General features: G+C 43.1%; 1 protein-coding gene across 2 annotated transcripts in view; it reads right to left on the bottom strand.

The window, feature by feature from the left end:
* TIAM1 (TIAM Rac1 associated GEF 1) overlaps window positions 1–16311 on the bottom strand; it is a 206116-nt gene that overhangs the window by 44465 nt on the left and 145340 nt on the right. For both annotated transcript variants that reach the window (XM_024758201.1, XM_024758200.1), the window contains one exon: window positions 13328–13552. In XM_024758201.1, coding sequence (XP_024613969.1) covers window positions 13328–13552 — 225 coding nt within the window. The remainder of the gene's footprint in view (window positions 1–13327; window positions 13553–16311) is intronic.

A 16311-nucleotide genomic window follows, 5' to 3' on the forward strand; every position in this document is an offset into this window, starting at 1 on the left:
GCTGGAACCCTGATCTTGAACTTCCCAGCCTCCAAAACTGTGAGAAATAAATATCTGTCGTTTCAGCCACCCAATCTGTGGCATTCTGTCACAGCAACCCCAGCTGACTAAGACAATAATTTACTATCCATCTATCTATGAAATAAAATTTAAATAAAATCAAATTATTTGATTGATTTATAATCAAATTAATTGCTGGATCAATTACTTCATTGCTAAAATAACTGAATAAACCATTCTGAGAAGAACACTAAGAAAATAATAACTTTCATATAGATTACCTGGCAAACTTCACCCACTCTTCTCACCATATTCTATGTATGCAAAAGTGCAGGCAACTTTCTTTCCTATTTTACCAAGTCCCTACTACAGTGGTTGGCTATGGTAGCCCCCTGCAGTGGGGAAGAGAACATTAAGATCTCTTTCCTCTGGGGGGATTCTCAGATTTAAAGAGCATCTGAACTGCCTGGGGGTTCACGTTATACAGATTCAGATTCAGTAGGTATATGGTTGGACCTATGATTCTGCATTTTTTACAAGCTCCAAGATGTTATCGATCAAGAGGTCCATGGTCCACACTTGGAATAACAAGTCTCTAGTATATTTACAAACCTCTAGCTAGTCTGATAAGACAGTGGTTTGATGACCATTATCTCAGAATATGTCAGGCACTGGGTCAGGGACTACAGCACCATCACGCTAACCCGATGAGAGAGAAGGGAAGAAAGACGAGAAGAAGAGAAGGGAAGAAAGAGAAGAGAAGAGAAGGAGCCACTTTCTGACTCTTTGGATGAAAGCCTCAGTCTGCAAAGAGGCTGCCTTATTCCAAAGACACGGTTACAGTCACAAGCTGTTTAGCATGACTTTCTGATCAAATTCTAGGTTGGTTGGGAAACTAAGGAAAGAAGCCAATCCCTGAGCAAACCTCGCTCCAAGGCTGCGTCCTGTGGTCCCCTTCCCCTCCTCTGGAATGAAGCACCAATGAAGCGAATGCCTACCTTCTATGGTTTGTAAGTTTCTGTCCGAACCCCCTCGCCTCCCCGCACCTAGTCGCAGAGTTCTGGCTCTACGATTTTCTTGCACTTCTTTTAATCACTTGCTCACTCAATAACATGGTGGGAGCCATCCAAGAGAGAGGCCCGCTTAACTTGGTGGATATCAACAATGTCACACAGTCACCACCAGAGGAAAAAAGAGTGATTGAATACTTTAAATGGGGGCAATGACCTAGATTCTGGGGCTAGAAAGAAGGGGAAGATTTGGACAGCGTTAAGCTCTGAGATGGCAGGAACCACGCTCCCTCAGCACTAAGCAGGGTGGTGAGGCTGTACACAAGGTCACCTTCACGCTGTAATCTGCATAATGGCGACCCCCAGATGGTGCAGCCAAACACTGTGACCCTGCATATCTTCACTGTTTATCATAATGCCTGGGCTCTAGAGGTTGCTCACAAAATAGTGGGAAAAGGAATGAAAGGATTTTCATTGTTAACAATACCGTGGGTCAGGTATCCTAAAAAGGAAGCAAAAAAACCCTAATTCTACAAAACACTTAGAAATTCTAAGTATCAATAAAATAGAACAAAATTCTTTTTATATTTTTTTCATTATTATTATTTTTTGTTTTTGTTTTTGTTTTCGTTTTTGCGGTACGCAGGCCTCTCACTGCTGTGGCCTCTCCCGCTGCGGAGCACAGGCTCCGGACGCGCGGGCCCAGCGGCCTTGGCCCACGGGCCCAGCCGCTCCGCGGCACGCAGGATCCTCCCGGACCGGAGCACGAACTCGTGTCCGCCCCACCGGCAGGTGGACTCTCAACCACTGCGCCACCAGGGAAGCCCCATTATTATTATTTTTTTGGCTGCACCATGCAGCATGCGGATAGTTCTCTGACCAGGGACTGAACCCGTGCCCTTTGCAGTGGAAGCACAGAGTCTTAACCACTGGACCACCAGGGAAGTCTCCCCAAATCCTTTTTAAACATAAAGCTGAGCTCCAAGAAGTCCCCAGAGCCCAAAATGAAGAAGACAAAGGAAGCAGGAGGGGTGGGCCAGTCCCAAAGCCATGGCAGTGCTGAGTAATCCATCAGTCCCCAAACTCCAAACCCTAGAGCAGTGTTTCCCAAAGGGAGCGGGAACCTGTTGGTGTCAGGAGGGGAAAACGTTTAGGAGGAAAACTGTACACATGGCAGGTACACAGGGCACTAGCCACCCCCCCCCCCAACCCGCCAGGCTCCTGGGTTCTAAGTACCTTGAGCACTCCGCAGTCACTGTGACAATCAAACACACACCCCTACAGAGCCCAACAGCAGAACACCATCTCAGCTTGGGAACCACAGTCCTGGAGCCTTTGGTGTCAACTGTGAAGCCGTGAGACAGAAAACAACTGTTGGGTCAGTACAAACTGGAGAGTTAGAATCAAATCTCCCACATTCATATGGTTCCTTTGAAGGGCTACACTTTTACCCCAAAAAGACTCAAAAAGATTTTTTTTCAAAAGTACTCACTGGCAAAAGAGAAAAAAAAAAAAAGAAGGAAAAAGGAAGCTGATTTAACTCTGCCCATACTCTGGGATGAGTGGGGATGGAGGAAGAAGGGTTTCTACTTGGAGGTGACAACCACAGCCTGGCTGCACGGGTGTTTTGAGATTCAAATTTACACTATGTCCTACATTCTGGGGACTCCAATGTCTTAGTCTGCTCAGGCTGCTGTAACTAGGATTGCAGACTGGGTTGCTTAAACAACAGACATTTATTTCTCTTAGTTCTGGAGGCTGGAAGTCAAAGATCAGGGTGCCAGCAGATTCTTTCCTTGGTGAGGCCCTTTCCCTGGCTTGCAGATGGCCACCACCTCACTGGGCACCTACATGACCGCTCTTTGTGTGTGCAAGGAGAGAGGGGGTGAACCCTGGTCTCTCTTCCTCTTCTTACAAGGACACTAATCCAGCTCATAACTTCGTCTAAACTTAATTACCTCCCAACGGCCCCCAACTCCTAATAACCCTCACATCAGGGGTTAGGACTTCAATACAGGAATTCAGTCCGTGATCCTCAAAATGAAAAATTGCCATAAAGTTGTTCTAAATTTGTATTCCAAGGGCATCTGGCGGAAGCCAAAACAAGTCTGCTCTAGAGGGATTCATCCTTAATGATGGGATCATATTAATGGTCAGACACACATAAGCTGGGTCAAACAAGAACCTATAATCCATTATTATAAACACAGGAGAACCAAGTCCCCACGAGGGAGAAGCAACAGCCACAACAAGACTCCCAAGGAATAATACCGCAATTATCAGATAGATTGTCAAACGAGTACGCTTTAAAAAAAGGGGGGCAGGGGACAGGAAAAGAGAGACTTTCAAAAAAGACCAGGTAAATTAGTAAATTTTTTAGAAATAAGAACTATAATCACTGAAATTAAATACTCAATGGATAAGAATAAGAGTTGAAGAAAGAAGCTAGGAAGGCCTATCTGAAGACATTATCTCACTAGAGCACAGAAGTTCTCAAATGCTCAAACTATCAACACGATTGTATTTCAAGCTAAAATAGTATTCAAGAAGAAAAATATAATAAAAATCATTTGACAAAGAGTGAGAAAGTTTACTAATACAGAACCTCGCTAAAAAAAAAATTCTCTAAAGGATGTACTTCGGGTGGGAAAACATATATACACACACGCGCACATGTATAATCTGGTATACGAGGTTACCAGAGAGATAAATAGAGAGCTGATATTCACATAGGCAAGTCGTAGTGTATAAAACAACACTCCACACACATCCAAAAAGGCATTTGGAGGTAAAACATACAAGATGAAACTAAAGCAATGGTGGGTGATTGTATTTAAACCATTTCATGGTCCTTTTATGCTTCAAGTGAGAAGTAAAAAGAATTTGGTCTTGTTTTGTTAGAAATCATGTTAAAATTTTAAGGCCAACCACTAAAAGAAAAGAATTAGACTGTATAAGTTGAAAGGGGAAAGTGGAGTTTAGAAATTCAGCCAAAAGAGAGTACAGGAAAGGGAAGGAAGAACAAACAAGATGAAGACAGCAAAATACGATGATAGAAGTGAGACAAAATACATGGATCTTCCAAATAAATGTAATGTAGACTAAACTCAATATTTAAACTTCATGTTTAGATAAAAACCAAAATAATGTCATACAAAGCCCCACCTATATGCTTATAGGCAAGAGATAGACCTAAACAAAAAGACACAGAAGACTGAAAGTATAGGGATGGAAAATATATTAGGCAAACGTAAAGAACGCTCTCCAAATGCCACACAAAATAGATTTAGTCAGACTATAGAAGATGTAAACATCAAGAATTATTATGCTTGATCCATGAATTTTAAACCCTATTCACAAGGATTAGCAGTTTATGCAAAGAGCCCACATATGAGGCCATAACACAAATCTCAACAAATGCCAAAGAATCCGAATTCAGACAGACCACACTGGCAGCATTATTTTTGGAACTAAATTTGTTATGAAAGAGCAAAAGGCTAGTAATACCAAAGACAGTTTTAGAGAAGAAAAACAAGACTGGGATACTTTCCCTACCAGATATCAAAATGTATTTAAAGTTACAATAATATAAGGCAGTGCAGAATTAGCAAGAAGACAGGCTAACAGAACAGAGAGTCCCAGAAACAGCCCCACCCGTGTATGGAAGTGTGATGTACAGCAGATGTGTCACTGCAGATCCAGGGGAAAAGAATGGAACATTTGATAATGTGGCTAGGACAGCAGATTACCCACATGGGAAAATAAAAAGCTGAACCCTAACTCACATCATTCATAAGAATCAGTACCAGGGAGGCATAAACCAGAAAGTGAACAGTCCAAACTATAAATCTTTCAGAAGGAAATATAGAAGAAAACGTTTGTTGCCCAGGGGAGAGAGAAGGATTTCTTAAACAGGATATAAAAAGCACAAATCCTATGAGATAGAAAATCAGATTTTACTAAAATTAAAAACTTTTCTTTGTCAAAAGGCACCATAAAGGCAACAAGATACATTATAGACTGAGAAAAGTTATCTTCAACACATATAACTGGCAAAAAATATTAATATCTAGAATATAAAAGAAGTCCTATGAATCAATAACTGTGGGTCTATCTGATTCTACAGTATATATTCTTTTTTTACCCTGTTAGCTATGCTTCTGCCTTTAACTGAAGATAAAAATTAATAAAATAGGAGAGAAAGAGAAAAGGCAATGCAGTTGTGGTAGACAATTGGCAAAGATGACAGTGATGATTCCTCCCATCCCTTTAAGCACGGATCTTTGTGTCAATGACCCCACCCCATGAATTTGGGTTGGCCTGGTTTGTGACTTGTTTGGGCCAACAGAATGTGACATAAGTGGTGATATATGAAGCCTTCTGAGCTAAGGCTACAAGTGGCTTTGCAGGTTCTTGTCTGGTCCCCCAGGAACCCTGGACCCACCATACAATGAAACCCCCAAGCTAGTTTATCGAGGATGAGAGACCTCAAGGAAAGAGGGGTCCAGCCAACCAATCACCAAATATGTGACTAAGGCCATCTTAAACCAGCCCCAGCCAAGCCGAGATGACAAAGTCACAAGAGTGACTGAGGCAAGGAGAGCAGAACAACCGTCCAGCTGAGCCCCGCCCAAACTGCTGAGCACAGTGAGCAAATTAAATGGTTGTTTTGGGTGGTTTGTTACATAGCAGTAGATAGCCAACACATGGTTAGGGGGAACTTAGTCATCTAAGAGAGCCAGAGAGGCAGGAATTGACAGTGGTGCCCTTCAAGAATGCTGAAGAGAGACACTGGCATGGCAGGAACAGGGAATCCAAACCAGGAAAAAGTCCTGTTTTTGCTCTCACACTTCAAGGCCTTCTCTGAACACTTTCCAGCTGAAGAGGCTTATAGAACACCATTGTTGAGTTTCTATGCAACCCCATACAAACACAGATTTGCGACTTCCTACTCTTCCTTTACCACAAGAAACCTTCCTCTAAGAGAAGACCCTGAAGGGATTATTCCCTTTGTGGTGGAGGTAGCTGTCCCCATTTAATTACCAGTACACATGCAGACAGCTCCAGAAAGCTGAAGACAAGGCTGAGAGGTGGTTGAGGAAGTAATCAAAGCAGGGAACTTCCCGTCCCACTTCACTCTATGCCCAGCACTTAGCACATCACCACCTGGCATAAAAGAGGCGCCAGTTAACGCGTGGCAGCACAGAGAGGAAGCAGAGCCAAAACTAAAGAGACAAAGGATGAGCGGGGGTATACACTGGAGAATTATTCAGCCATAAAAAGGAAGGAAATCTACTCTTTGTAAAAACATGGATGGACCTTGAGGGCATTATGCTTAAGGGAAATAAGTCAGTCAGAGAAAAGCAAATACTGTATGATCTCACTTATGTGTGGAATCTAAAACAAAACAAGCAAAACAAAAACAAACAAAAAAACCCTCACAGATACAGAGAACAGATTAGGGGTTGTCAGAGGTAGGGGGTTGGGGGGCAGGTGCGTGAAATGGGTCAAAAGGTATAAATTTACAGCTGTAATGCATAAGTCCTGGGGATGTCATGTATAGCATGACGACTATAGTTAATGCTATGTTGTATATTTGAGATTTGCTAAGAAAGTAGATCTCAAAAGTTCTCATCACAAGAAAAAACATTGTAACTATGTGTGGTGATGGATGTTAACTAGACATTGTGGTGATCATTTTGCAATGTATACAAATATCAAATCATGATGTTGTACACCTGAAACTAATATAATGTTATATGTCAGTTCTACCCCAATTAAAAAAAAAAAAAAGACGAACAGTGGGTGGACAGTCTCAGAGAATGAGGCAGTACAGGACAGGGCTGAGGCCCAGCAGGACAGGACCTACAGACTATCTCAAAAGCTGCCATAAATAACGTTCATTGTTGTGAACAGGTGTGATCATTTCTCTGCTTCTTCAAATTATTTTCACATCATAATGTGATTGTTTTGTGACTGAGGAAACCTTTGCTGCTAGCACGTCCCACTCACCATTAGCCGGATAGACAACAATGAGGTCAGGGGCAGTACAAACACATGAATGTAAGCTTACATTTTGATTTATCTTTGATTTACTTGGATGAGATGCATTCACCAAGAATTTAATGGAGGAAGGAAAAAAATCTTTGCCTTATGAGATACATGAACAATGTAAGTTAAACTAGCAGATTCTCCAATTCAAACATTTCCGAAGAGGAACCAATCATAACTGGTTATTGAGTGAAAAAAACGACTGAGGGGAAGGGAGTAAGAAAAGGTTAGACGTGGCCAATAAAGACATTTAGCTGGAATCTCATCATTAAGCAATTTGCTTTTCAGCCATTTTACTGTCATATAAGAATAAGAATTCCATAGACACACTCATATAAGATCAGCATAAACACCTGCCCCTCCCCCAAGCTAAGAAAACAAAACCGAAACAATTTATAAAGGAAAAAAAAACTGGGGAGAGCTAAATATACACTATGAAAAAAAAAAGGAAAAACACTACAATTTTAACTTGGGAGACAAATAATAACTTCTTTCCAACCAAATTTCACAAAACCCCAGTGTCTGTTTCTCTCCAGAGAACATTTTTTTAATCCATAAAAACTGTAGATATAGCCCTTCCCAATCCTATCAGCTTGTTGTGAAACTCAAATAATATATAATCCACTAACGTTCTTTAAAATGATACAGATGGAGGCTCTTAATCTCTGAACCGACATTTTTTTCCACACACAGGACTCAACGGGTGTCATTAATCAAATGCAGCTGGAAGTCAGGACTAGGTGTTAGGGTTTCCCTAGCAGGGCCCACAGAAGTGGGCCATGTGCTGTGTGACGATAAGCATCGCACACAGACAGTTTACGAAACGCACATGGCTCCACATTTTATCAACAAACAACTAGAAGGCCATGTGCTACTGGTATATGTGAGACTTCAGTGAATCTGGAGAATGGGACCATATCTGTTTGTAGGAAGGTAAATCTGTGCAGTTCCTCTTTCTTGGCTGCCCCTCCTGCTGTCTGGTTGTCTTCTGTTTGCAGAATGGAGCACCAGACAATCCGCACGGAACATCAGCCCAAGATAGAACCTTGCATTTCACAGGCACTGCAGGGAAGCAAGCACTGCCTGGCAAATCAAAGGCTGCTGAGTGCTTAACGACTCCTTGCTCTGACCAAGATGCCTTGGCTCTCCTGGCTGTCACAGAAGCCTTTCCTGTTACAGCAAAGGGTGCTTCATCTACTTCCTGCAGGAGGGCTATCTGTGCTCACTGTGGATTGCCATCTTTCACTCAGCATCAGACAGAGTAAGATCAAGGGGGCTGACTCTCCAAACCCAAGGCTGGCCCTAATTGTCTTTAACAGGTAGAAACCAGTGCTAAAGTCAAATGAATGTGAGCCTTAAGGACAGAACTTAGAGACAAACAGACATTTTGAAGCCTTGGAAAGATACCATGTTTGCCCCTTGAATTATGATTTTTATAACTTGCATAAAATTGGGGGCTTTTGTTTTTCTGAAACTTATTTTTAAAATAATTTTAGATCTAGATTTAGGCATAGAACCCGTGTCCCCTGCATCGGCAGGTGGACTCTCAACCACTGCACCACCAGGGAAGCCCTGCTTTCCTATATTGACGTTCACTGTAACAGTTCCCTAACTGGGGAGTGTAGGTATATACATCAACCAGGCCAGTGCTTTCAACTGGAGACTTTGCCCCTGTGGGGACATTTAGCAATGTCTGAAGATTATTTTTGACACAACTTGGGGGGAGGGGGTTAAAAACGACTAGCTGAGAGTTATCTGTAGGAATACTGCTAACGTGAAGGCACAGGACAGCCTCCCACAACAAAGAATTATCTGGCCCCAAATGTCAGTAGCACCAGATGAGATCAGTATTCAAAATAAATCACACAGGAACATTACAGAGGCTTTTTGGAAAGCTCACAGAAACAGTTTTGCAACTTCCTATGCCAGCTTCCCCTTCACTTCAGGCTCTTTCTAAAATAATAGCCACTGAAGGAACTAGCTTTTTGCCTGGACCCTCTTCCCCCATTTTCTTACCAGTCTGTCCCTAAACAACTGTCAGAAAAAAAAAAAAGAAAAAGAAAAAGAAAAAAGATGAATAGCCCCAGGAAGATTTCAGCAAGGACACGTGGATGGCCAATGGCCAAGAATGGAAACTGAGTCTTATTGAGAGAACACTTAGGATGGAATCTATTCTCCAGTCCCTGGCTTTCCAAGCCAACACGGCAATCCAGTCATCACGTGTCCCTCCTATACCGAGGAAGAGGAGGATAAAGGAGTTTACCTACCAGGTCGGCATTACAGAAATCTCAATGAAGCAGACCACAGAATGTTATCCACAAACACCCCTGTAGATGGTCTGCATGGGACAATAAGATTCCAATCATCTTACCATGCCACCCAGATGAAAAAAAGAGGATCAATAACCAAGAATAGTCGGTGACCTAAGGGAGTAGCCTCCAATCTTAGTTGCACGTTAGAATCACCTAAGGATTTTTAAGCAACCATCTAACACGTGCAAACACAGCCCCGACCTCAGACCAAGGGAACCCTGATCTCTGAAAAGGGGCCCAGGGGTCTCAGCCTTCTAGACTGCAGAATCTACTTCTTTCTACCTGGGGAAGGAAACTACCTTAAGTATACTTCATAAACTTAGTTATCAGACAATCCACCTGGTGCAGATTGAAGTGGAAGAGAGGGCAGTGAGGAAATCAAAACCGAGCAGCCTCTGGTTACTAGCTAGAGAATCTTCCCATCCCCACAAGAGACTGTGCTTTGAATGCATAACATTTGAGTACCTCTTAGAACATATTCTAAACACCTCACTCAGTCATTCCTCACAACAACCGCGTTTGACAGTGGTGTGGTACGATCCCCATTTTGTGCACAAGGACACGGGGCACAGAGAGATTAAGCATAATCTGTTCAAAGTCATGAAGCTAAGAAACATAAACATAGGACTCATTCCCAAGGAACCTGGTTCCAGAGCCCACTCTTGGCCACTAGGTAGTGATATTTCTACCTCGAGGAAACAAACCTCTCCATAAAAGAGGCTTCAGAAATAATCCAGCCCGGAAAGCTAATCACATATTTCAATCAGAATTCCACAGGCCCAGCCTCCTACAGACGGGCACCAGCCTCCTACAGACAGGCACCAGCCAGGGTGCCTGTGGACACGGCCAGGCCCTCCATCAAGGCTGCCTCACATCCACTATGACCACCCTAAGATGGTCCCGACATCAAACCTCAAATCCGTCACTCCGGAGGCTTCTTATTTTTAGTTACTTCTATATTTAGATGAAGGCTATAGTCCAGCCTGCCCATTGTACACACTTTCTCAGTTGTTTTCTATTGTCATTGCAGCTGTCTGTGCACACTGCCTCATTATGGAACCATCTTTCAGGTTATTTTATCCTGTTTACTTGCCCCCTCTTTTATCTTGCACTGGTAAATAGGGACTAGGAAATGGCAGCAACCAGGAGGCAGACACGCTGAGACCCAGGTGGGGAGCCTGAGTGACTGCTTGCTTCCAGGCAGTCTGATGGGGCCGCCACTACTGAGAGCATCTGAGAATTCTTCTGGAACTTATTAATGTTGAAACCAACTTAGAAACTTTCCAGAAAACCCACACTGTGACTTTACTTTCATGCTGTATTCCTGAACCAAGTAGATTACCTAACTTGACCACGCACACTTGGCTCTGAAGGATTTTTGATCCCTACAAAATATTAAAAGGTGAAGCAATTAAAAAACAAAGGACTACACTAAAATGTTAAGTATGAGAACAGAATCATGTCATAGTCATCATTATAGCCTTCCACATCCAGATTAATGTCTGGGACAGACAGAGCAAATACTTAAGAAATGTCAGTTCCAAGTTATGATCTGGAAACAAATAACTAAATCTTCTACGATGATTCCAAAATGAAAGTTTTAATGTGGTTTAAACAACAGTAGGTTCAGTGGATGTAGCATGCAGATTACCAAGGTGTCTGGTCTGAAGGAGGATGTAAGGTCAGCTGCTGACAGGATAGGGCTATATATACAAAATATACTCATATTCCCCAGACACCTATGTACAAACACATTTTTAAATTAAAAGAAAAATTTAATAAAAGGTTTTAAAACTTGGCAAACTGTGTGCGTGTGCAAACACACGCACACATACACAAATCTTTTCTCAAAAGAAAGAAATATATCAAAACTATGATTGTGTTTAAAGGAACAAATCCTGAGCAATCACACTTTATATCAGGGGTCTGTAAAGGGCCAGATAGTAAATATTTTCAGCCTTGCAGACCATGAGTCCCAGTCATAACTACTCAACTCTGCCATTGTGATGGGAAAGCAGCCAGAGACAAAACATCAATGAATGGGCGTGACCGTGTTCTAATAAAACTTTATTCACAGAAACAGGCCATAGTCTGGGTTTGGCCAGTGGGTCTTAGTTTGCCAACACCTACTTTATATCCATAACCCACAGGAAGGGCTCAGACAGGAAAAAAACATCCAAAAAAGGTTGAGTACACACTGTTGTTTGTAGTATGTACATCCAGACCTTATAAAGTCCTTTCAATAACCTAATCTAACACAACACGCCTTACTCAGTCATTTTACAGAAACCACTGTGAAAGGAGTTTTACGGGATTGAGCCTGCCATCTTGTGGTCACATAAAAGAACAACCTTCATGGTATCCATTCCCTATCATGAAGGGTACACAGCTCCCTGGTTAGATAAAGACAAATACCATATGATATCACTTATATGTGGAATCTAAAATATGACACAAATGGACCTATCTGTGAAACAGAAACAAAATCAGGGACATACAGAACAGACTGGTTGTTGCCAAGGGGAAGGGAGGCGGGGGAGGGGTGGAGTGGGAGTTTGGGGTTAGCAGGCGTAAGCTATTATATATAGAATGGATAAACAACAAGGTTCTATATTCAATATCCTGTGATAAACCATAAGAGGAAAGAATATGAAAAAGAATGTATATATATATATGTATCACTGAGTCACTTTGCTGTACAGCAGTAATGAACACAACATTGTAATTCAACTGTACTTCAATAAAAAATTAAAAAAAAATTTTTTAAAGGGTACACAGCTCCCTGGGGCCCTTTTCTAAAGATGTGATTGGCGTGTGGGTACTGCAATGACAAAATGAGTCAGAAGTCAACAGTAACTAAGTGTGATTGATTCTCTCGAGCCTCAACTTGTCAAATTCTCCTAGGGAACCATCCAATAAAAGGATGAACTGTCACAAGGCGTCCGCCTGTGATTTATTCTTACCAAGCCAAGCTTCAGAAGGGACTTCGAAAAATAAGAATACTCAGAGTACCTACACTCAGAAGTGGAAAATGAAGACTTCTTTTAACCCGAGTTTTAAAGAGAAAATAAATCCCAAACCCCAGCTTACCAAATCAAGCCCAACTCTAGAACCAGGTCATGGTGAGATAAGTGACAGCAGTATCTGTTCCCCTATGGGCTTGCTCCCTGATTCTCCCGCTGAACAAGAATGGGCGCCTGTGTAGCAAAGTGAAGAAAACCTAAGCCTCGTACCAGGAAACAAACTCAGGAGAGAGATGCAAGCAAGTAAGAAGAGTGTAAGAGGAGCAGGGCCCACATGAAAGATGTCTTCGCAGGGTCCTGAGGAGCTTGGTGGGGTGCCAGGAAGGCTCCCCGGGGCAGGGAGCATTCAAGCTGTTCCTTTCTGAATGAGCATAAAGTTGCCAGATGGAGTGGGAAGAAACGTGTAAACAGGAGAAGTGGCAGATGGGGCAGGGCAGGGGGTTCCACCGATGGGCTCTTGTCCAGACTCTAGGTCACGAGGGCCCAAGAGAAAAGTTGACCAAACACCAGTTCTGGGCACATTTCTGCTCTGGCCATCTCACCCCACATCTTCCTCTTCCACAGAAGGAAAAGCAGGGCTGGGTGATGGTGCCGTGGACGGCAGGGAAGATAGCACCAAGAGCCCCAGCATCTTAAGTGACTCCTGGCACTTCTGTGTCTCCAACTCTCGTCCACAGCCAAGAGACAGTGGCCTCTACCCACGTATCTTTCTCCCAAATGACCAACAAGAGCAGCACGACAAAGCTTTCCATTGCAGCCAAACAGCAGACCCACCGGCTCAAGAGTTCCTGGCCCCTTTGAAATTTCGACAGGAAGCTCAGTAATCTGCTCATCTTACACATCTTAGCTGACCTGCCAGATGCAGGAAATCCACAGAAATACGCAAGCCACGTGGGCAGCCTCCGAGGGGCAGCCCGGTGCGCAGCCATACCTGTGTTGCTGGTGAGAAAGGCGAGAGGGTTCTCGCTGAGGTCGGCGGGGCCGTCCAGCCGGAGGGGCGGGCTCCCCAGCAGCTCTGTTTCTCCCTCCAGCTCGGGGTAGGTCCTCACCAGGAGGCCCAGGGACAGCTGCGCGAGGAAATCTTTGAGCACGGAGGCATTCAGGGTGCCCGCAGCGCGATTATTGATCTCAAGAATCTCATCTCCCGCTTTCAGGCCTGCCAACGCGAGACGGAAAATGTTTAATGTCACACACGCATAAAAGCAGCTGCAGCATCAAATCAGATCACTGCATCTTAGACGCCCGGTTTCGAAAGGGCACACTGAGCTCTCCTGTTATAGGTGTTGCTGCAAACAGGCTGTAGTGCGCAAAGGGGATCATCAGGTGATCGCGTGGTCTTTGGGTCTGGAAGGTTCTAGACTGGGATGTCACAGCACGCCTATCCCGTCCTGAATACACCAGCTAAACAAATTTATTCCTTCTTGAATCTATGTGCTCTAAGCAGCTGCCAATTGCTCCTCGCAAATGCTAATTCTGGCTATCGTCCTGGCATTTTGAGGGGAAAAGACGGAAAGGCTCCCCGACTGCAGCCATTTCCATGCCTTCTTGTGCTACGGTGGGCACGTGTGCACAGTCAGCTAAAGTCTATGAATCATTTCTACGGAATCAAAATGCAGGCGTCTCCTTGGCTACAACCACTGAAGGTCATCTTATTCCAAACACACTGAGAGATGATAGTTTACGGAACCAAATGCAATCATATTCTCCCCTCCCCCACCTTTTATTTGAAACTACATCAGGACCTTGGGGTGAATGGCCTTTTGAAGGTCCCCAAAGGTTCTGCTACTTTTGCAAAGCATGCTGGGGAGCTGCCGAAGCTTGGGACCCAGAGGAGCGGCTGTGAACCAGCTCAGCCTAGGAGAACAAGAACTTGTGACTGACCCGGGGCAGGTCCACCTGACATTACAAGAACATTCCAGCAGTTTGAGAGAGGGAGAGATTAGGGAAGAACAGGAGAGGAAATAAGGTTTCCCTTCAGTTAAGAAGAAGAAAGGAGTCTGATTCTTATTTCCTAAGAATATTTCTTATTTTCTAAGTTTGTTTGTGAAAAAACTAACTTGAAAAAGGGAGTGACTGAAGGGCAGAGACAAAGGATGAACTGCCAAATGCAAAGCCACACAGTCCCTCAGGCACACCCGCAGTTCTCACTCTGATTCCGCAGAAAAATAATTCCGCAGAGAAGTTCTCACTTCCCAACTTCACCGGGTCACACCTATCGGCCAGCTTTACTCAGGTTTCCAAAATACTTGAAATCAATTTTCTATCATAAAATACTCCAAGAAACATCGCAGGTGAGGAGGCAATGGGGGAGAAATGAGAAGGTTTTCCTCCACGTCAGAGGCAGAATTCTGGGAGACTAACCATTCCATTTTTTAGGTGAAAGATTTTGGCATCACAGCATTTGACTTGAAAACACAAAATTTCCACATGTGAAAGGCAGTTATTGGTTTTTAAGTGTTCTCTTGGAGACAATTCTTTTCGTTAGATATTAGAGGAGGTAAAATAAGGAGAAAAAGAAAAAAACGACTTAAAAACTAAAACCATCTGTAAGTTTTTTGTTTTTTAAAAAGAATTTTTAGGTTTGCGGGAATTCCCTGGTGGTCCAGTGGTTAGGACTCTGGGCTCTCACTGCCTAGGGTCCGGGTTCAATCCCTGGTCAGGCAACCAAGATCCCGCAAGCCACTCGGCCAAAAACTAAACAAATAAAAATAAAATAATTAAAAAAAAAAAGAATTTCTAGGTTGCTGTGACTGGCTGAATAACAATATGTAGTGGGTTGAAGGGTGGCCCCTAAAAAGATATGTCCATGTCCCAAAACCTGGGAATGTGAGCTTATTTGGAAACAATATCTTTGCAGCTGTAATTCAGTAAAAGATCTTGAGATAAAATCAAGCTGGATTATCTGATGGGTCCTAAACCCACTGAAAAGTATCCTTGTAAGAGACACACAAAAGAGAGACACAGAGAGAAGAGGAGAAAGTTATGTGAAGACGGAGGATGAGATTGGAGTAGTGCTGCCACACCTGGAGCCTCCAGATGAAGGAAGAAGAAAGGATTCTCCCCTAGAACCTCCCAGGGACCACAGCCCTGCACACACCTTGGTTTCAGACTCTGTCCTCCATAACTGTGGGAGAATAAAGTTCTGGGTTTTTTTTTTTTTTTCCTAACATCTTTATTGGAGTATAATTGCTTTACAATGGTGTGTTAATTTCTGCTTTATAACAAAGTGAATCAGCTATATGTATACATATATCCCCATATCCCCTCCCTCTTTCATCTCCCTCCCACCCTCCCTATCCCACCCCTCTAGGTGGTCACAAAGCACTGAGCTGATCTCCCTGTGCTATGCGGCTGCTTCCCACTAGCTATCTATTTTACGTTTGGTAGTGTATATATGTCCGTGCCACTCTCTCACTTCGTCCCAGCTTACACTTCCCCCTCCCCATGTCCTCAAGTCCATTCTCTACGTCTGCATCTTTCTGCCTGTCCTGCCCCTAGGTTCCTCTGAGCCATTTTGGTTTTGGTTTTGTTTTTAGATTCCATATATATGTGTTAGCATACGGTATTTGTTTTTCTTTTTCTGACTTACTTCACTCTGTATGACAGACTTTAGGTCCATCTACCTCACTACAAATAACTCAATTTCCTTTCTTTTTATGGCTGAGTAATATTTCATTGTATACATGTGTCAACTGTATCTTCTCTGGAGAAATGTCTATTTAAGTCTTCTCATTTTTGGATTGGGTTGTTTGTTTTTTTTTGATATTGAGCTGCATGAGCTGCATGTATATTTTGGAGATTAATCCTTTGTCTGTCGCTTTATTTGCAAATATTTTCTCCCATTCTGAGGGTTGTCTTTTCGTCTTGTTTATGCTTTCCTTTGCTGTGCAAAAGCTTTGAAGTTTCATTAGGTCC

This window comes from Neophocaena asiaeorientalis, unplaced genomic scaffold, assembly GCF_003031525.2.
Source record: "Neophocaena asiaeorientalis asiaeorientalis breed wild unplaced genomic scaffold, Neophocaena_asiaeorientalis_V1.1 scaffold45, whole genome shotgun sequence".
NCBI classification, from domain to species: Eukaryota; Metazoa; Chordata; class Mammalia; order Artiodactyla; family Phocoenidae; genus Neophocaena; species Neophocaena asiaeorientalis.